The 23,654-nt window shown below is 38.2% G+C and overlaps 1 protein-coding gene across 8 annotated transcripts in view; it reads right to left on the bottom strand.

The window, feature by feature from the left end:
• The window catches only part of LOC307012279 (cytosolic carboxypeptidase 6-like), a 307,878-nt gene that overhangs the window by 94,709 nt on the left and 189,515 nt on the right, over positions 1-23,654 (bottom strand). For all 8 annotated transcript variants that reach the window (XM_079638766.1, XM_079638759.1, XM_079638760.1 and 5 more), the window contains one exon: positions 11,647-11,686. In XM_079638766.1, the coding sequence (XP_079494892.1) occupies positions 11,647-11,686 (40 nt within the window). The remainder of the gene's footprint in view (positions 1-11,646; positions 11,687-23,654) is intronic.

Raw genomic sequence — 23,654 nt, 5'->3', positions numbered from 1 at the left:
ATGACAAAGTAGTAATGCATGTCCCAAAGCTTGCCTACTCTTCTGCTACATATTCAAACGTATCTACTTTTTCTTTACAAATCAGTACATACTTTAAGGACATAGTATAATTAGGCAAATTGGGATGCAGCATGTGTCACCTGTGAAGGTTTTGATATCCATTTTCTAGATTTGGAATTGTAACACATTGTTGTCTTATTCAGTTTGTATTATGTTAGGTTTTGAACTTAAGTTTAACAGTTTTGAAGAAAGAAAAAAAAGTATGTAAATATGCAAATTGGCCTGTAGGTACATTTTAGCCCACATAGACTGCTGTTATGCGAAAAGTACAGAGAAAAGTGTCTTGGCAATCGTATAAAAAAAACTATTTGTGCTAAGTCATTTCCTACATTTTAAAAAGTCTTTAAAGACAGTAAATTTTAAATGCTTTCCATCATTTTGACAGATAAATATAAAGTATTGGGGCTAATGCATTTTCCTTCTTTAGAAAAATCCTCACAGTAAAGGATAGTAGATTATAAATGATGATTATATGTTACAGGTCCATCAAAACAAGGACAAAGAGATTCAAGGACAGTTTCTTCCCCAGAGCCATAACCACCATGAACTCTAATGCACAGATCCCTTTCTGCTACATATACATACACACACACACACATACATGTACAGTGTCAGGGTGCTATTTTTCATTATTTTTAACTTTGCAACGAACAGGTTTAGTGCAATATATTTATTATTAATGCAATATTTAAATTTGACTAAAAACAGTTTATTTTTGTACTAAATGTTTAATATTTGTCGTATGTAATATTGTTTGTGTTTGTTGAATCATTTTTCCAGGACCAAGGGAAAGCATTTCCAAATTTCGTTGTACGCGAGTATATTGACAACAAAGGCTTTCTATTCTATAAAGAAAATGGGGGAAAATAAGTTTTAGAGCACCTAGTGAAAAGGTAAGATTTAGGTAAATAAGTAAGAGATACCGGCAAGTATAGTCCGGAGGAATAATTAATATGTGATATTGTGTTAAATCAGGCGACCATATCTCAAGGCAGCATTGTCTTTTTCACACTTTCACCGAAGAAAAAGTATATAGCAGAGCATGGTGCTAAAGGTCATGGGTTTGATATCCAGGGAACCAAAAAATGGCATTATAATGTTTTTCTGATTGATAAAAGAGCATGACAAACAAAAATTATATCAACGTGACTGATAATGATAATCTGTAGTGGAATGCAACACTTCCTGCTCCTGTTCTGTTCATAGAGATTTTCAATACACAGACTAAGTCAGCAGCTGACGGGAGACAGTCATGTCATTATGAATTTTAGAACATGATCAAAAAACTCTCACGTAAAACTCATGAAAACCGATCAATTAACACCGCGGCTTTGTCCGGCGCTCTCTCACATGCAGTTATCAAACAATGAGTACTTGAACTAAGCGTCTGCTCCCCCTCCACCTCTAAACACACACTTAGACCGGTGATGGCGCCTCATAAACTGTTTGGCAGTGTCGACATTATCAGCGGCTCAGAGTCAGACATCATGTCCCTCCAATTAGAGCTTCACAGCTCCCCTCATTCATCTTTATTGGTGATACATTAGCCACCATTAAATAAAAGACATGGGATAATCTCCATAATGATGTGGATGATGAAGCCCAGTGTCGGAGAGGGAGGTAGGAGCTCTGTGACTAGAATAGGAAAGAGGGTGGGTGTCGGGCGAGATGATGGCGGTGGGCCTGTTTTGGGTCAGTGCCCGGGAGAGGAGGAGGATGGTGATGAAGGTGGGGAGGGATGGACATGAGGAGCTGTGACAGCAGCATTAGCTGGGAACACATTAGCCATTACCACGCAGCCAATCAAAACAGCACACCTGTGCCAATCGGGGAGACGGACAGACGCTAGCCCAGGTGCGCGTGTGTACACGAGCGTCAGCGCTGGCTGGCTAAGTATAGAACCAGACGGTGCGCTCCAAACCTGCCGCTTTTGCCAGAATCTGTGAAGCACAGAGGGGGACAGCAGGGAACGTTTAGAGAACATTAGAAATATGGTTTAAAATAAAGGCTCCAGCATGTTCGGGGAAAAAGACGCCGCGCGGCGGGTCTGGAAAAAGTTGGCGATGTCATCTTCTATTGACCAACAACTTAAAAGGCAATGATCTCTTGTTTAATTGAACTGCCCTTAATTACGTTACTTTATTTTGTCCTTTAATTAGTGCCTCATGAATAATTGATTAGCCGTGAAGTCATCAGTCGGGCAATACAAAAAGTGATAGCGCGTGAAATGAACAGTAGCCCCGAAACAGAGCTCCGCTCGGCTCTGTTAGTCACTGATGCCGGCTGCCCTGAGACAGACTTCAAAACTGACAGCCCGAGCAGACGCAAACTATATTGTATAACCGCTCTTCAATCCCGTCATCAAATATTTACAGGGGTATCATTGCCAGCACGGTGTCCCGCTGTGCATTCTCCGAGTGGCGGCAGGGGGGACATTGATCTTCCTTTTAAAGAACAAACGAGAGCTTCAGAGATGTTTCTTATGCTTCTGGCCTGTTCGGTGTGCTTCATTTATATTTCTCTAGGGCGTACACTATTGATCCGGTCAGGTCAAGAATCTGCATCACCTCCCAAACCTACAAATATGATCTCTGGACTGCATTAATATGAAAGACTAGACTGCGCTTTTCCCCTTCGTCCTGGATCATTTCAGACTCGCACTGCATGGACACTTCATTTGTCCTCATTCTGCGCAGACAATAAACTGTGAATATTTGATTGCTTGGAAGTGATTACTGGATCCATCTGTGTGATAAAGACATGTCAGAAAGAAACCATAAAGGGTTCACTTGCATAGATGACCATGTATAATCATTATGCTTTTGTCATAGATTTGTATAGATATAGACTGTCAGGTTGGAGTCTGAGGGACAAAACTGGTAGCAAAATGAAGCATTTAATATTTATACAGAGCAAAATTATATAAATGTGATTACCATAACAGTTAAAACATTACACAATTGCACATAATTTGTTTTGAGTAAATTTCAGAGGTATAAAATTAAGTAAAATCTACTTCACTTAGCAACATAATGTTGTGATTAAAGTGAGTAAACTTAACATTCCAGTTTACAGAATGACTCATACTTTCAAATCTGATGTAAAAGCACTTCACACTACCAATTAACATTTAAATAATCATGTAAATGTCGAAATAATACGTTTAGATTTTAAAACGCACCTTAAACACCCCAATAATATGATTTTAATGCATTATGTTTGTTGATTAAAAAATATGACCTAATAAAATATTTATATTTACGAATCTGCGGACCCACACCTCAACATGATAAAGACGATAGTGTTAACAATCAATCGTATTTTCTTCCCACATAAATCATTCTGCATAGAAAATGTTGCAAAACATGTTACCTAACTTGACAAAAGTATCAACATAAGCAGCAGTGCAAACAACATTGGCAAACTTGGAAAAATGCAAACTTATTAATTATGCACGACCCAATTATGCATTACAATTATGCTGAGAACACCTGCACTACAAAGTTAAGGAGATTTTACTTTCCTGAATTTAAATTAAATTCGTATTAAGATAATACTGGATGCATAATTGTAATTCAAATTTGGATATTAAAAAAGTAAATTTTTATATTAATTGAAATAAAATAAATGTATATAAATGTCATTTTTTAATAATAAAAAATGTCAAGATAAACGTTGGCCTTGTTGGAAAGTTTTGAAAAAAAATTTATATAGAAAAACAGACAGATAGATAGAACGATAGATAGATAGAACGATAGATAGAAACGAATGAGACGGGTAGATAGAACGATAGATATATAGACAGATAGAAACGAACGACAGCCAGATAGAACGATAGATAGATACGAACGACAGACAGACATACAGACAGACAGACAGACACAAACAATAGACATACTGACAGACAGACAGATAGAGCGACAGAAAGGAACAACAGACAGACGGATGGATAGATAGAACGATAGATGGATAGATAGATAGATAAGAACAACAGACAGACGGATATATAGATAGATAGATAGATAAGAACAACAGACAGACGGATAAATAGATAGATAGATAGATAGATAGATAGATAGATAGATAAGAACAACAGATAGATAGATAGATAGATAGATAGATAGATAAAGAACAACAGATATATAGATAGATAGATAGATAGATAGATAAGAACAACAGATAGATAGATAGATAGATAGATAGATAGATAGATAGATAGATAGATAGATAGATAGATAGATAGATACCTGTAGATAGATAGATAGATAAGAACAACAGACAGACGGATAGATAGATAGATAGATAGATAGATAAGAACAACAGATAGATAGATAGATAGATAGATAGATAGATAGATAGATAGATAAGAACAACAGATAGATAGATAGATAGATAGATAGATAGATATATACCTGTAGATAGATAGATAGATAAGAACAACAGACAGACGGATAGATAGATAGATAGATAGATAGATAAGAACAACAGATAGATAGATAGATAGATAGATAGATAGATAGATAAGAACAACAGACAGACGGATAGATAGATAGATAGATAGATAGATAGATAGATAGATAGATAGATAGATAGATAGATAGATAGATAGATGGATGGATATATGGATAGATAGATATAGATGGATGGATATATGGATAGATCAGAATTAATGTCATATTGCTGACTTAGATTTTGCTGATTTGCTATTAGATAAGACATTTGATAACAAGAAGGCCCCACACACACACACAGTGTGACATCACACTTCAGGAGCAATTCTTGTCATCCTGGTTCTCATCCTCTCTTAAGCAGTCTCAGCTCTTCAGCCCTAATGGGAAGTGACATAATGTTTACGTAGAGTAGCTAATTTCTTGTCCAGATTTACTAGGTGTGCTAATATGACAGCGGTAAAATCAAGGCCTACAGTTGGCCATCTCCATGCGCTAACGTTCGAGTGTGTGTGGGTGGATCCGATAACAGGGCAGCGGCAGGTGGAGCGTGAGAGCGAGCCGCTCTTTGTTGAGCCGACACAAACATAAACACACACCAACGCATGCCACCATTTCACCAGGAAAAGAATTAATGAAGTGACCCTGCAAACGAGGCCTGGCGGTAACCAGGTAACCGCATCAAGTCTCTGCTCAAGCTAGCAGCAGAGAACCAATAGAAGAAATCAGCAGAGAACACGCGGGGGCAGTTCAGTGCGAGTGGCGATAAAGTCTCACAGAATAATCCATGTTTCTTTCTCTCAATCACTGTTTCTTTGTCCCTTTCTGCTGTGTAGCTTCCTCATCTGAACCCACCTCTATTATTCACTCGCTAGCAGCAAACCAGTGGCCATTGTTTTAAAAGTCAATGTGAATTGTCATTTGCAATACATTTTACTTCCACAATTTGATGTAGTTCTGAATGAAACACAATATTCAATGATAAGATATGTAAACAAAGTTTGGGGTTGCTAAGATTTTTTAAATGTTTTTGAAAGAAGTATCTTATGCTCACCAAGTCTGCTCCATTTATTTGTTCATTAATACAATAAAACAGTAATTTTGTGAAATATTATTAAAATTTAAAATAATTTATAAAAATATGTTATTGAGTGCACTCATTCAATCCCACAATGCACCACAAGGTCTTCCGGTGCACTCAGTGTCCGAATTCACTCACTCAAGTGAACTATATTAGTGGAGTAAAGTAGGGAATAGGGAATGAGGGGGCGATTTCTAACATTACTTTCTAGGACTATAAAAGAGTTTAGGGGGTATTCATAGTTGGTTAGATTTATGTTTCACTGTAATATTGTGTTGAATAAATTATTTAGCATTGTTGAGATATATAGTCTCCTTCAAATAAAGCAGTCAGTTTTATTTCCGCATGAACATGTCTATTGAAGTCAGTGGCACATAATGCTTGGTTTTAATGAAGTGAAGATCAATGTTCATTGGACGAAAGGCTCTAAACGTGTTATTCTTGGTCCCAGCTGGATGCAGTGCTTCACTGGGAATCTATAAGGGCATCACACGATTTGCAATGGAAACAATATCTGATCATTCGTTAGTTCCAGGGCTTTCCATTAATATGTTTATGTCTCACATGGAACCCGGCCTCTCAATTGGGCAGGAATTTGCAACAATGACGGACATTGTTTTGAAACGTAAGAGCGAAATCAATGTTTTCTGATGGTTCAACTTTGCAATGTTTATTTTAGCTTTCACAATCCTGTCTTTTTCAAATACGCAACAAACAGTTCCGAGCTTGGTTCATTATGTTAGTATTTTCACTAGAAGTTTGTGAAGCAGCTTTCTCTGGCTCCAAATAAACATCAGTACACTTTTGTCATTGACGAGTGATTACCTGCTCTTGAAAAGCACCAGCCGCCACTGCAGGAAATAACAAAAGGTCGTCCGACCTAAAATCTCACTCTCCCCCCCTTATGGATTTGCTGCACTTGGCAACGACAGTGGCCCTGGTGACGACGAAAGAGTCCTCGCTGTCTAGTCTGCTAAAACACTATTACATTTCCCCACAAATCGTCCCTTTTCTCACGCACACAAACACACGCATACGCACAAATGGCAAGCCGTGAAAAGAGAAAGACAAGTTAATAGCAAACAGCACACTGCATTTTTCATTTAGTATCTTTAGCGTGTTGTTTTGTTTTTCACACGGTGAACAGAAAAACCCATGGCTGATTATGTGAAGAAGGCGTGAAATTGTGATATTTGCATGGCTGGGGATATTAACTAGAGGCATTAGTTGTTGAAAAGCTTCAAGGCTGGGCTCCAGACATGTTTTTAAATAATGGTTTAATGATGCATATTTTACAAATATTTTCCAAGCCAGACTACCGGCGCACCCTGTCTCTCTCTCTTTCTCTCTCTCCTCCAGACTACATTAACGCTCTTATTCTTTCTTCATTAACAGGCTCACAGCCCTTTCGCTATGCTCCTTTGTGTGCATTTGGAAAAAATCAACTGGAAAATAGACAGCATGAGGCAGCCGAACAGACGTTTTTAGTTTCTCTATTTCTGTGCGGACTCTACCAACCGCCGTTCATTATTTCGATTAGTTGTATTCGTTTTTAACCACCTTCCATCACTCAGTCGCAGATTGGGATGTTAAGATGAAATCTCCACAAAGAAGTTTAAATGGGTTATGATCATTCCTCATCGCACTTGCTGTATTTTGCGCTACATCTTCTCCTCTCTTTCTCTAAGCCAGGCCTGGTCCCTCTGCTCCATTAAAGGCAGATCTCACTGGTGCAGGTATTGGCCGCTGCGAGGTGCAGCTGTCCAAGTTGCCGCTTTGGCCCGGAGTTGCTGTGTCCAGACACAAAAGCACAAACATCAGGGTGTCTGGCCACACGGCCCCAGTCCAGAGACCATCAGGCTCAGGCCTGTTTTACTGCTGGACGCCATACAGACACCATCACAGAAACGGCCAAGAAAACACTCAGGGACACATTTGCTCAGGCAGAGCAGTGGAACTGGCTGAGAATGTGTTGTAGACATTTATATCAGAGGGCCACTGAGGCTAGTCACTCAAAAGACGAGATTCATTGAATATGTGACATTACAGTCTGGTCTCATTGTTAATACGTAGGTGTTAATACATAACATTTACTGGTAAAAAAGCACATTTTTGAACGTTTGGATAGATGCTGAAGCTTACAATATGGATGCATTGACAACAAGACGTAACCATTATTATGTGTTTAAATCTAAAAAAACGTAAAATATTTTCAATGTTTTATATCATTGAGATATTTGTGTAATTGTCCTTTTTACCATTTTATAGATAATTTTTTGATCCCTTAACCCAATCCTCAAACCCAAACATAACCATTTCATAGAGAGAATCAAAATATGAATATATACAACGTAATGAACAGAAATGTGTGGAAAATGACAAGTCATTTCTGTTACAATATAGCATTAAAAATATATTTTGAGCTTCTAATTTCACTCCTAACTCTAAACCAACCCATAACCATTTCTTAAAAATATGTGCAGTAATAAATAAAAATATAAACAAATGGGGAATCACAATCATTTATTTTAAAACATTTTAAAAAGTGGCACCAAATGTAGTCCATCTGATGATGTGTTGTAACCGCACTCCTCTCCGGCGGTATATAATAGTTTTGTATGAAGCACAGAGGAATTTAAGTTATTAATCGCTGAAAATCTTATCCTGATACAGGCATTTCTCATTCAAACGCACATCACTTAAAACATGGCATGGCACAACGGGGTGACGAACCAGACGAGAGCCAATGAGCGTTTGATATCACTGCCATAAGTGTGTCATAAAGATTCTTGAGAGGGCAATTTATGAATTCATAACGAGTGCGGGATTTGACTGATGGTTGCTGCTGAGAATGGAGATGATGATTGCCGAATAAAGGATTGATTTTGGGTCTGTTCCTCACAATTGTATTGATTCTAAAGATTTGGATTACAGCACACAATTTTCTTTTTTACTTTTATGAATTTGTGTTGTGTTTTTGGTGTATTTTAATGGTTCTATCATCGGTAACTGCATATGACTGTACTGAGAAACCGCCTTTTGTGTCCCACAGCAAGCAAAATAAATATTACATGATAAATAATGGTTAAACGATTACAGAAATGTTATTCATTTTAAGTTTTTAAAGTGTTTTTCTTGTTTAACATTATGCAATTCTTTGAAACGAGTTTGCACCAGAAGTCACACTGAACAGAATTATATAATATAATTCTAATCAGTTACGTTTTATATCATAATTAGTTTATTTTCATGCTTTGTGCTGTGCCAGGTGTAAAAGTGTCATTAAAAGAGCAGCTGAACAGAACAACAGTATTAAACGCTGTTTTTCTCCGACTGGGAACCTTTACAGGCTCTCATTACAGAGATGATTTACATATATCCACACACAGATGAAGACATGAGAGCACACGTGTGTGTGTGTGTGTGTGTAGCACTGAACAAGAGCTCACAGCGTTTGAGGAGATCTGAAGGTTGTCTAATATCTGTTCTCAGAGCAGTGAGCTTGCACATCTCTCCAAGTCTCATGAATGTAATTGACCTTTTTTTTCCTGTAACGCTGCTGAGATGGTGGCCATGGGGGGGCAGTGACACAGAGACTAAACACCAGCCAAGCAAAGTTAATTGTCCAGCTGAACAATAACGCAATGGAGACTGCAGATATGAAAAGGGCATTCAAATCAATAGATCGACAATAGCCTTTCCGAAAAGATGGCTGAACTCAATTTTCTGGCCGTGGACACCCTCTAAGCTCCAGACACACTGCAGCCCCCCCTTTAAGACCAGCACAACCCTTCTATCACAGTGCCCAAACCTCCTCCACAAACAGAGGCTTATGGTACTTGCAAGGCTTCTTTTTCTTTGTCTTCCTTTTTACTTTTATATAATTATTTTATACATTTTTGCCCACACACACACACACGTTTCCATGTTTTATGGGGACTTCCCATAGACGTAATGATTTTTATACTGAACAAACTGTATATTCTATCCCCATACACTACCCCTAAATCTACACATCAGTAAACTTTCTACATTTTTAGATTTTCAAAACACTTCATTTAGTATGATTTATAAACTGTTTTACTCATGGGAACCACAAAAATGTCCCCATAAGGTCAAAATTTACTGGTATTACTTATAATTTATATTGTTTCAATGCTTACCAATCCTACAGTGATTTCACTGAAATTCTGAATTGCGATTAGTCTGCTTTCTTGCATTTATTTGCATACTGAACTGTTATTGGTCTCTTATTTCGTGCATATTTAACCATTTAGCTGCCGTTCCACTGTAAAAACAGTTGTTATTTATTCATGTGCACAGCAAAAAAAAAAAAAAAAAAAGTATTGAATGTCACTGATGCCAAAAAGTATTTAATTTACACAAAACCGCATTGTAAAACCTACAGTAAAACTTTACCAATTCTTTTCATGCCTAAGTCACCACTGATATTTTCTTTAGTAAGTGAAAATCTAGTCCTTTTTAGATTTCCTTCCTTCATCATTTTTTTCCCCCGCCATGAACGTTGTGTTTAGTTTGCGTTCTGCATTGCGATGGGAACGGTGGGCGAGGCTAATCATTCTTTAGCTGTTCTGGCTTTAGAAAGGTCAGCTGTTTGAAATGTCAGGCTTCAATGGAGCCAGATTCACATCGTGCTGCTCAAGTGTCCAATTAAAGAGGGTCTGGCAGGGGTTGAGTGGGAAGCACTCTTCACACAGGAGAGCTAATGAGGGGGCCAGGGCACCGAGACCCCCCTCGCCACTGATCTACAGGGCCTCAACCGCAGCGACAGGTTCCGACCGAAGGGCTGGCACTCGGAGTACTGAGAAGACCTCCAAGGGCACCGGGGAGGACATGGCTTGATCTCATTAAGGACTATAGATACATGTATGTATGTTAATTTTCATCATCCCTTTCACACACACTTATGTAATATGTGGATAGGTCGGCGCGTCCTGTTGCAATATCTGTCTCACTCATCTAAGAGTGCAAGTTGCTTTCCATATAGCAGGAAAACAAGTTTCCGTCACACTCAGCGTGGACAAACGCAGGTCAAAGGTCACCACAGTCGCATATACACTTTGCACAGCGAATCCTAATAAGAAGCCAGGCTGCAGGCTTATAGAAGAAGACAGGGACGGATGAGCTCATTTACAGGGGCGATTCTTCATTTACAGCAACTAAAATACCCTGTTCACCTCATCAATAAGTCATTAGGCCCATCTGTAGCCCGGTGATCTAATACCGGTTTAGCAGTTGTTCTTTCCGCGGTTAGTTTTAATAACTGCATTCGGAGAGTTCTAGATCAGCAAAAAGCGCAACGGCTCTCCAGAGCCCCTCTGCAGTCTGCTTGTGCACAATTGTGGAGTTTTTATGGAGAAAAAGTAGATTTTACTGCTCGCTGAAATCAGCAAAATTACCCTCCCAAAATGGCAAGGGCTATAGAATCATGGGGGGAAAAAAAGTCATTTTCATTATATAACCCCAAACAAGGTAAGCTAAAAACCATGTTGCACCGTGCATGTCTTTTGTAGAGTTGTGAAGGTCAGCGGTACAGTCTTGTGTGGCTTTGGGTAACAGATGCTGAGCAAAGCTGGGAAAATTAGCCTACTCCACGTGCCTTACATAAACATTATTTTAATCAAAGTGTATTAGAGCAGCCAGATATTTTAGACATATGGGGGCTGCATCCTTCCTGGCTACCCCATCTGTCTCTCCCAGAGCTCCGAATGCAGTTTCAGCCTTCACCCAGATGCACTGAGAAAACATTCAGCTTCCCACAGAGACGCAGAAGCACAGGCTGTACCCGCTGCTCTGGGACAGGCGCGCCCGGGGTGCTACGATGGGATCACGGAAATGCTGAGAAAAGAAATCGCGAGAAAAGGCCTCTTTTTTGCAGATGTTTGCTCTTGGGTTGCAGCTTATGCTTGTGATGTCACAAAGTGTGACGCCCTCTTTGAACACACAACCCCGTCTGTGAGTACAATGTTGTTGTGTGGTGTAGTGTGCAGGGAATAACAAACACACATGCACACAAAGCAAAACATGCATACTCACCAGGGTTGGTGATGGTCAGAAGATCCAGCCTTCGTTGTTGCTGAAAAAGATATAAAGAGACATCAGAGATCTTCTGTCAAAGAGATGGACCTTTTTTTTTTTACTGAGAAATCAAAGTGTGTGCTGTCTGCCTGTTAAGCACATTTTGCTCTCTATCTCTCTCTGGAGAGATAAAAGTGTGTCATGCATTTTACATCAGTTTTATGTAAATACATATACAATGCATATATATCACTCTATGAAACAGAATGTTTCTAATCTTACACTTCTCTTGAGGACTGTTCACAGCAAAAGAGTTTGAATCAAACAATGCTTTCCTTTGAACCCGTTCACACAAAAAACTGGCCAATAACAAATAAGAATTATATAACCCATAATCATCAAGAGTGATCCGTCTATCAGACGTTTTGTATACCATGCAAATGTCAATTGTGCCAAAAGTGACCTCCAGTGACCATCCACTCCCAAAAAGTATTACAAATGGTGTAGTGGAGACGGACGGCGTACATTCTAAAACTATAAGTATCTTTTTTGCTAAATTTTAACACTTTTATAATCAATGGCTGTAAGCTAGTAGTTTTATAATGTAGCATACTTTTTAAGTGATTTTCATTTGCCTTCATTGGATGAATATTTCGTTTTCATTAAAATCCCTATATAAAAAAAAAAATCTTCCGGAAGATTATATTATATTACATAAGTATTAAATAAAGAATTAAAACATAATATATATAGACATCTTTATAAATATTTTTTATATATTTTATATACATCTTTATATATCTTCACAAACACAGGTATACATACATACATATATATACATATATATATATATATATAAATACATAATATAGTTTTTATATAATATCTATATATTTCTGTTTGTTACACACTCTCTTTCTGTCTTTGTTTGTTGGCCTATTTGGGTACTTGAACTTCAATCCACTTCTTGCTCTGCTAACAGAATAGCTTTATGTAGGGTGTGTATTTGTGTTCATAATCCATTGCGATTTGCGAGTTATGTATTCATGTGCTGTAGTAGATGCGGGTCGTTTCCTGGAGAGAGGGCGTGGCAGAGGCTACAGCAATCCACACAGGTCACACTCTCAGATCGATAAGTGCCCAATCAAAGACTGATGGCGTCCTCAACGCGCTGCAGTGTGAGGCGGACACACATAACACACATACTGTGAGGGCAGGCAGCTCGAGAGCTGTACTTTAACACTCTTGTGGTAACAGTGCTGCAGGTCCTTCTACATAAGAGCCACTACAAACATAGTAGAGCAGAGAGCATACACTGATATCATTCATACACGCACGCACACACACACCTCTGCTTTTCAATGTCTGGTCATTTCCTGACGATTGTCAATTTAACTTGGTTTTGAATTTATAAAATGTTTTTTTTTTGTATGGCTCTCTAAGAATGGAAGCAAAGTCTGAAAAGAGAGTTACTGAATCAATTTTAATGAACAATCACTGTGTGAATGTAATGTGTGTGGAGTGTGTTGTGTTATTCATTATGCTTGTTACTAATACAGTATGTGTTTAGCAATATGTATTTTATTGGGGCCACCTGACTTGTCCATGATGTGTTTTCTCTATCTGCTAAAAATAATAAAAACAGTATAATACATGCATAAAATATGTTGCCACCTGTCAAAAAAGTATGTGTTAATGTGGTGTTTATGCAGTAATTGGAAGATATGAGTCGTGACTCATAGGTGCTAACTCTCACCGAGCATCTTCTTCTACACTTAAAACGCTTTAAGTGTATACAGTGCAATATAATAGCAGTTGACGTTAAAGATTAGGTGAAAACTATTTTGTTTTGACAAACTCTTGAAATGATGTCTATTGTTTTATTTTTCAGATCGCCCCCTGCTGGCGAAAGAGACACATTCAATACAACCTCTTCGTTTTCTAAGCTGATCCTAAGAACAGGGAAAGTACTGATAGAGATGCAGTGCATTACACTAAAACATGCAATAATATTAAAGACCATTTCAATACAAAGGTTTGTTTTGCATTTTAAACATTAGTTGACTTGCAATATATGTCCATACATTTACATATCAGAGTCATGGGATCAGAAAGTCAATATCACTGCTTCAAAACCACGTTGTCTACTGCCTACATAGGCTGCATCCTAAGTGAAATGAAACCACCACACAAATATCATTACCCTCACAAAGCGCACAGCATTTACAAATGATACAGTTTGATGTTACTTGTTTTTAAGCTAATTCTGCAATAGTAAGGAGGATAAGGATATACAGTGCACACACGAATATTGGGTAAAATTGACAAAACTGTATGTCAGACTAAATGGTCAGATTTAAACTTTTTAAATAAAAAATAACATTATTGAATGAAATAATGACAAATAAGTATTGACAATATTTCTCAGGACTGGCTGCCGTCTTGATTTATACGTTGTTTCTTCAGAATTTGGCCAACATTTGGTATCTTACAAGGTCGCCTTCACACCAGGAGCATGTCTATGATGCCTTAAATGCTTTCTAAGCAGGCAGCTCACAGCTAATGTTAGTCTTTATGAAGCGATCCATGACAGAGAGCGGCCCAACTACAATCCCCCTTTCCCCAGAGCCCGAGACAAGAGTAGTAATTATTTGGTTTTGGTCTTGCACTATTACCACATGGAAATAAGGCGGTAAAAGGCATTTCATTTAAAGGAGATGATTTGCGTCAAAATGAACCAGGCACTTAAACAACACGCGCATACAGCTCTATCACCGGACACAATTCATTTTATGCGAACTCTCCCATTGACAGTTCAAACCCGCTCAGAGCTTCCTTTCTTCTACGCCAATTAGAGGCTCTGAAAAAGGCCAGTTGCTCCATTCCTTTGATCTGACCTTTGTTAGTTTTGCTTGGCCTTGTTGGTACAGATCCAACATTTAAGACAGATACGACAAGTGGAAAAAGCCAGTGGCTGCTGCAATGCGTCTGTCTGTCCGTTGACATGAGCCTTCACCCCCGCTCATATCACTTTTGGCCTTGTACATCCTGACTGAATTCTGTCAGTTACAGCTACATGTAGAGCATTTTCTCAAGCTAATCTCGTGAAGACATTTTTGACAGCCGAGTCCTGCTTTCTTTCAATAAATCTATGGAAAATGGAGATGAGATACTCACAACTCTCTTTAGCTCAAAGTAGCTACGTTTACATGCAGTAATCTGTTAATAATCCACCTGATAGCTCAATCGGAACGAAAAGCCTTCACGTAAGCAACACGATTGATCCAATTAGGCACCAGGATCCATATTGTTGCTGTGGATTTAAACATTTCGTTTTTCTTCTAAAGTCCACAGGGCCATATAGGTGCACATCAACTGATATTTGCTTCAGATTACAAAGGTTACTCTAACATATAAGCGGTACAAGAGACACTGTCTGCATGGATAAGGTATTTAGTGTTTTCCAGGAACAGGGGAAAAGGAAAGACAGAGACAGAGAGAGAGAATCACATTAGGAGAGGCAATCCTAGGCATGAAAATAGGATTGTATTAATCTTTATCAAAGAGTGCCAAGGAATCCCCCTCAGAACAGTGGCAGTCTGCATAGGAGCACACAGTGGGTGTCCCAGGCCTCACTGGAGTCAAAAGGCGTTTAATATTCTGAATGGAACGCAGTATCTATTCTATTTTAACACCAGAAGACACAGCCACAGGTGAACGAGATGGGAGAGAGATGGCAACTGGTGCCGAAAGTCAGAGATCTGGGAGATCTGGGCTGTGACACACGGGAGGCCGGCTCACCTCAACAGATGCTGGGGTGAGAGCCCTTCACCCTATGTCAAAAAACCCAATGCACCCTGTCCAATTACCAGAGCCATAACCAAGAACTCTCAGAATACACACGCACACACATTTACCTGAGACTACAGTAGTTTGCATATAAAGCTGCCATCTCATACTATATATACATTTTTTTTCAATTACCGGTACATATATCAAGATGACTTTTTGCATTATTAAAATAAAAAAAATATCTATTTATTTTTAATAAAATGTATTCTATTTTCTACATTATATATATGTGTATGTATATATATATAAATAATTAGAAAATAATATTTGTTATTTTTCTATTGCACAAAGTTTTAACTAAACTCATACTGTAACTTTTCCTCCCTCGAGTGACCTATATTTGGTCCAAAACTGCAAATAGGCCAGACATCCCAAACTTTCCTCTTAAAATGTCATTAATCTTATCAGGGGCATCCGCACCTTTTCAAAAGAGTCTTAATCTTTGCAAGGTGCAAAACTGCACAACTGCAATTAAGAGGGCTGGCCACCAGACAGACCGAGAGAGAGAGAAAAAAAGTAATTCATTTACTGGACCTTTCATCTTATAACAGAATTAAATATTCATGCACAGCCTCCCTGAAAACCCATTTGCAATATTTCCCCCTGAATTTACTCTTCTTATTTGCGGATGATTATCATGGGTGGGGGCTGTTATAGAAAAATACACCCAAAAATTTGAGTCTCATTACAGATGCATGTAAGGTCAATATAATGAGATTAACCTGAGCTCCCCCATCTTAACATTTCATTTAAAAATACATATGGCGACTGCAGGCTAAATTATTTGACTCAAAATATCAGATACACAGTAAAGAGAAAGTTATATTAGCAATTTATGGGAAAAGGAGGCAGACTTTATACGTTTACTCAGGGATAAACTCGTTCTGTGCCATAAACTAGCTGATGTCATGAATTATGGACCCCAGCGGACACCCCTCCCTCTATGAACACACACAGCCCAGTGGTGATGAGGTAAGGCAGATTAACGCTGGACTATTTAAACCATCTGCCACAGTCCCAGTAGCAGGAGTCAGAGTCATTGGCATCAATCCCCCAAGGATTGTCTGTCTGACGCCAACCTTCCCATAAAGAGGAAAAGAAGAGGAAAAAGAGAGAAATGTGAGTGAGTCAACAAACTGACTCACCTCATCTTAGAGAGGGAAACACTCCTGTGTAGGTGAGTCATCGGCGACCAAAAAAACACACATATACACACACACTTCTCTACTCTCTCGCTTCCATCTAGTGTTCGGTTCACCTATCTCCCCTCTGGGAAAATGCTTCCCTCTTTTATAGCACAGATCTAAGGGATGAGCTCACGATGAGGTCATCTTCCCCTGGGTCTCTCTCTTCACTGAGCACTTACTGTCAGATTCACTGTAACACTCTTCATCATGCTCTGAATATGGGATGCTTTGTCATGTAAAATACCTCATTGTGTGGCAGAAATGAAAAGCAACAGATACAATGCATTTCGAACTCTTCATTAGGCCAATTACAGATATATGGCCAATTATAATATCAACTAATAATAGAGTGGTAAAAATGACATCATTGCGAGAAAGAAAACACAGATAAGTCGCATTTTACTACATTCAGAATTATTGTAAAATATTGGTACATTAAACTAAATGTTTACAAACATTATAAACACTAAACATGTATTTTAGTTAACCTCACTCCACAACATATCCTTGAAATGTAACTTTATTCTAACAAATATAATATAATGTGTATAATTTTTTTTTTTATTATTTTGTTGACATTAGAAGAAACTAAAAGGCGGCAGCATATATTGGTCATTGGATATCCAGTATCAAGATATCAGAAATAATTACTGAAAAAGCAATATCAGTTGCATTCATTTGGTATATAAAATAAATTTGCCAAGCATCAAAGCATGTTTCATATCACAAAAGCATCTGTATTTTGCCATTCCAAAGGGAAGCAAATGGACAGCTGGATCAGCTGTGGAGAAGAGCGTCAGGACGGTCTGCTGGGGTTATATCGCGTGACCAGGAGAACCTTGGTTTTAAAAATACACCACAACAAATAAAAGATTCATTTCTTAGGACAGCGCCTGCTCCCCTTAGACTTGCCCACCTGCAGAAGGACTGCAGCCCAGACCAGAGAAATCTAATCACCCCACAGTTAACTCTGCATTCAACCTATTCAGCACTTAAAAGCCATGATTGAATTTCATCTTGATGCCATTAAATATTTATAAAGGCCAATTAGAAGGGCAGCTCTTGCTGGCGGTAAAGACTCCTCTCCATCATCCACTCCCATGCTCTATCAGGTCCTGCCTCAGAAAGATCGCCCTTAAAGGGATAGTTCACCCACAAAAGGAAAATTCTGTCATTAATTACTCACCCTCATGTATTTCCAAACCTGTAAGACTTTCGTTCATCTTTGGAACACAAATGAAGTTCTTTTTGATGACATCTGAGAGCTTTCTGTCCCTCCATTGACAGCTACGCAACTACCTCTTTGACAATGAACAGATTGAATTTAGGTTATTATTCGCATTTAAACATTGATCAGCGCACATAAACAGAAGCTCAACCAAACCTGCGTAACACGAGAATGAACCTCATTGGTTCTCGCACGTCAAGCGAACATGCTTGAGCTTCCGTTTACCACAACTGATGTGTGAGTTGATGAATGTTTATATGTGAATATAAAAGACTAAATTCAATCTGTTATATCATATAAAGCAATGATGTCTCTTCAGAAAATCTGGATTAAACCGCTCAATTCATAAGGATTAGTTTTAAGATCACTTTATTAACTCCAAGTGGTAGGTGTGTAGCTGCCAATGGATGAACAAATGTCTAACGGGTTTGGAACGACATGAGGATGAGTGATTAATGACAGAATTTTCATTTTTGGATGAACAAACCCTTTAAATGCCACAGGATCAAACTCTTCCTACACACACACACACACATACTCTCTCTCTCTCTCTCTCCAACTGTACTGAAGTATGCATGTCAGTTGAGAAGCGCAAGAAAACATCTAAATCTTAAAAGAGCAGATCTGAATTGATCCTTACCCCTAGCATGTAACAAATGAGATTAATGCAAGGCAGATATTACATCATATGGGGATAAGAGAAGACAACACCATCTCGCGTCTCGGGTCGGACCCTCTGAAGACAATTCAGTCCCTGCGGGACGTTCTGTTGTGTGATAAATGGAGCATTGAAGTGAGTTAAGTGTGGAGAAGAGATAGAGGATGAGAGGATGGACAGGTAGATGTAGAGAGAGGACGGGTGGTTGGTAAAAAAAGAACAACAGTATAATCATCTCTGAAGCTATAATTGGATTTATAGCTGGAAGAGGGGGCTGATATCAATCTGTGCAGTGATGTTAGGTGTGTTTAGTTGGGCCTGCATAGTCAAGTCAAGTCACCTTTATTTATATAGTGCTTTATACAATACAAACCGTTTTAAAGCAGCTTTACAGCGATAACAGGAAAATTATGCATTTCGGCTGTTCAGCTGAAGTCAGTTCAGTGTTGATTAAGTTCCGTTGTAAAGTTCATCAATTATTGAATTAGTTCATTTCATCTATAAAGCAGTTCTGCACAAAATGATACCATCGTCCAGCTCATTTCAGTTCTCATTCAACAGCGTCAGTACGTATCAATAATATTCTTCAATATTAAGTGTCCGCAATAAGCAAGCCAGGGGTGACAGTGGCAAGGAACCCAAACTCCATCAGGTGACAGAATGGAGAGAAAAAAAATGGATGGGAAGCATTCAAATATGTATACAGTACCTGAAGTGACTAACAGTGAATTTCATTCAAAAGTGACCATTACTGTTACCTGGGCAGAACTCTTGAGCACTCTAAAGTGTACAGGGTTTTATCATCTAATATGGACTGTTTGGTACAAGAAGCTAGTGGCAAAAGACATACATTACTCCCACTGTTACCTTGGCAACTTAGCAGCAACATTCTTGTTTGTAGCAGCTTTTGCTGTGACAAATAAAACTAGAGCATTAAATATTGATTGTTTGTGTCTAGTTTAATTTGATTGATTACTAAATGTGGATCTACACTACCATTCAAAAGTTTGGGGTCAGTAAGAATATGTAAATACATTTATACTTTTACTCAGCAAGGATGCATGAACAGTGACAGCAAACACATTTATAAGGTTACACAAGATTTCTATTTCAATTAAATGCTGTTCTTTTTTTGTTTGCTGTCCTTTTTCATCAAAGAATCCTGAAAAAGTATCACAGTTTCCACAAATATATTAAGCAGCACAACTGTTTTCAATGTTGATAATATTAAGAAATGTTTCATGAGCACCAAATCAGCATATTCAAATGATTTCTGAAGGATCATGTGACACTGAAGACTGTAGTAACGATGCTAAATGAGTAAAATTCAGCATTTGCATTACAATTTAGTCTAAAATATATAGTAAAATAGACCATCGTCGATTTTATTCATTCAAATATAACATACAGACAACAAGTTTCATAACAATGTGCCAATGCATATGTAAAATACACCAATTTAAAATTCAATATGGCCGTTATAGAAACATTAGATATCATGTATAGTTATTTTGTGCATAACTTCTGAATAGTCTGTTTTAAATGGTCTCTTTTTATTTTTGGGGGCATACAGAATCAAATGATATCCAATGTTTTGGATATCAATTTCGGCCATATTGAATTTTGTCATAAATTGTTGTATTTTACAAACGCATTGGCATTTTGTTATGAAGCGTTGTTATCTGCAACAGTCCATTTTGGTTTGGATGAGCCTGTGAACAGTATTCTCTTCCAGCAGTGTTGTCTTTAAGGCTATAAGGATGTTAGAATATGGAAATATCTGGCACATCTAAAACATGCAGGATGCCCATGTGAACTCCAACCCTACCGTCCTCTCTCATCCCTAGACCCCAACAACAAACCCCTCTAGATGAGGAGCCGCATGGGCGACACGCATGAACTGATATTTACAGAGAGAGAGATCAATGACCTCCCGCTGGCTCAGAGAGGAGCGACACGCTCTGTTGTGTAATCCTGCCCAACACAACACACTGCTATGGGGAGTGCTGTGGGACAATTTCACATCACATGCCATAACCTCGGCTCATGAGAAGGTTTATTGTACTGTACTTAGGAAATTATCTAAAAAGACTGAAAGTTACGTTGACCCTCCTGAGACATCCACGGAACGTGTGTGCTGTAATTTTCGCCTTCGAAAGTCTCTTTTGTTGCGCTTCAGATAAAAGCACCTTTCTGATGCATCTGTTGCTATGATACCAGATGATGGAAGCCCTGTTGTGCCAACAGTACAGCATTAGAATGGAAAAAAAAATGATTGATCAAAAAGCTTTATGATTCATAACTCTGATTAACAAAAGAAACTGATCTAACTAAATTGGTTTTGAGCAGCTAGGATAATCTGTTGGAGTACATCGGTTACTACATTATCGCCAGTTTTCGCTGACTGAAAAGTCATTTGGGGGAAATTGGATTTAGTAGAGCATCTATTGTATGTGCCAGACAGAAGAGCAGAAACACCGGCTCTGATCCAGAACTTGCCTTGCTGTCTACTACCTACACAGGCAGCGATCTTCTAAGGCATCATCCTAATCAAGATAGAATCATAAGTGAGTGATCTGGATGCTCTAGTAGAAGCTAATATAAACACATAGTAGACACAAAAATTTGGTAAAATTGTCAAGTGAAATATGTTTTTCATTCATATTTTTTTTTCCATTTATAGTCCACCCTTGTCTGTTCAATGCAGCGACTACATTGATTTCTTCAGGGTGACCCATCAGAGAATTAGACACATGGACGGCCACACTCACTTTCTAATCTGATTACAACAAATCTTTCAAAAAAATCAACAGAGAAAAGCATCCAGACCAACCACCCCTGCTCTGGTGCACATCTGATGGTCTTCTAAGGCACAAGCTTATGGTGACTGATTAGTTCTGAGGGATTCAGTAAGATGCTTCATGTTTTGAAGAGAAAAGAGACACAAATCTTAAAGGGGTCATATAATGCCATTTTTGTACAAGTTAATATGATTCTTTAGGGTCTAAATTGAAAGTTTGTAATATACCTTAATTAAAAATTCTCATTAGTATTGTAAGAAAACACTAATTTTACCTGGTCAAAAACAGCTCTGTTTTCAGCACGCCATTTAAGTGCATGTGTCTCTTTAAATGATAATGAGCTGTGCTCACCCCGCCCCTCTGTTCTGTGGGGCGTTTGACACACACACACACACACACACACACACACACACACACACACACATGATTGCCTATACAAAAGCAAATAAGTGATCAGATTACATAACTTATTCCGGCATAATATTGAAAAACATCAATTAGAGTATTTCTTGAATCATATGCATTTGCAGGATATAAACACTATTTTGTAGGTATTGTGTTACCATTCATCTTCATGGAGTTATAACTGTTTTTTTTTTACATTACTTCTTAATCAGTAACAGACACTGTTATAAACCATATACAAAAGTAAGCTTAGTGTTAACTTTAACACCTGTGTACACATTTTTTAATAACAGCATAACACGTTTCATTATAAACGTGGGATTATGAATTATATTGAGAACGTCGTACATAGAAAACATGCCATAATGTACCCTTAGTGTAAACATTAGCCGCATTCATCGTGAAGCATGCTAACGATTTACAAAGATTAATAAAACTTTACACTCCCCTATTCTGGAGGTTCAGCAGAAACACAAATAGTTGGTAACGTTACCGATCCTTTATTCAGGAGCAGCTTCTTAGCAAAACCAGCTTTATACTGATCTTCGTTTGTAAAGCAGTCTGGTGAAAAATGATTAGCGCAAACAAAAAACATTTGTGTTGATCGTGGGAAATATTCCCTTAAAAAGCAAAACTCAGCCACTGCGTCTTCAGCGGTTCTGATTTAGGAACATCAGAATGACTGTGTTCGTTATTACACCCGAGAGCAGAACACCACAATCGCTGAGATGCCATTCTGCTCATCGACAGTGCTCCAGTATCAACAATGACTATGATTGACAGCTCGGTCACGAGCGAGGGCGGGTCTGTGTTGAAACGCTGCTGTCAATCAACAATCGTGGGAGGGGCGTCGATTTTGTGACGCCACAAAATCGAACAGCTCAATTTGAGACAGGGTAAAACATATAAGTTATTTTTAAAAAAACACTGGATAGATTTTTATCATTTTATGATGGTTGTGTACAGGCACTGCCAACACACATTTCAGTGCAATCAACTTGTAAAAGTGCATGTACCATTATATGACCCCTTTAAGAAGCATTCGGTGAAAACCTCCTAGAGTGACGTCAGATACTGTTTGAGCATCAATTCAAAAGAAGCAAATGTTTCAAATAAGGGGCTATATGCAGAATTCAGAAAACCTTGTTATTAGCGACACCGGTGGCCGTTAAGTGAACTGCAGCCAGCAAATTTTGCTTGTGCTCGCACTCGTGCACACACTCCGTAACATACAAGAGACTGAACGTGATTCAAGATGTTCTTCACTTAAGGGTAAAAAGAAGTTTGAAATATCTTTGCAGTGATATACGGTAAAAAACATACAGACACCGCCTACACTGCTGAGAGCGACGTTTAGATGAATATGCAATTACTGCATGCATTCCTCTCAATAAAAACATAAAAAAAATAAAAAAAACACAATTGTGCGAAAACAACAGTTAAAAAAGCATCTGATCAAAGCTCTGCAATTCACTGGTATCATGTCGACAGTTGAGGTAATACAAATTACACAGTTATGATAGTTTGATATATGTATTTGAGAATATAGCAGACTATACAGATCTGGCAATGTGAGACTATCACAGTTAGAATTTGTCCTGTTGTACATTCATGCATTTGAAATGGCAACCTCAAACAGTATTTGCACACATTTAAAGTCCATAAAATTATGCATTTTCAAAATGAAAACTACAAAAGACTATTTAGTGGCAGAGATGCTGTGGAGAGAGACTTTTATCTGTCAAAATTTGATTGGATTGGCTAATATTATTTTCACCATCTCTGTGGCCTTGGTTACCAGCAAAACAACTAAAAAAAATCCTTCCAAGGCACAGAAATGCATTATCTACTTGAAAGATTGTAAAGATAAATATTATTGTCAGAGTAGCATGCAG

The sequence above is a fragment of the Phoxinus phoxinus genome, assembly GCF_949152265.1.
Source record: "Phoxinus phoxinus genome assembly, chromosome: 15".
In the NCBI taxonomy this organism is placed as follows: Eukaryota; Metazoa; Chordata; class Actinopteri; order Cypriniformes; family Leuciscidae; genus Phoxinus; species Phoxinus phoxinus.
This window is presented reverse-complemented; position numbering and strand designations above follow the sequence as displayed.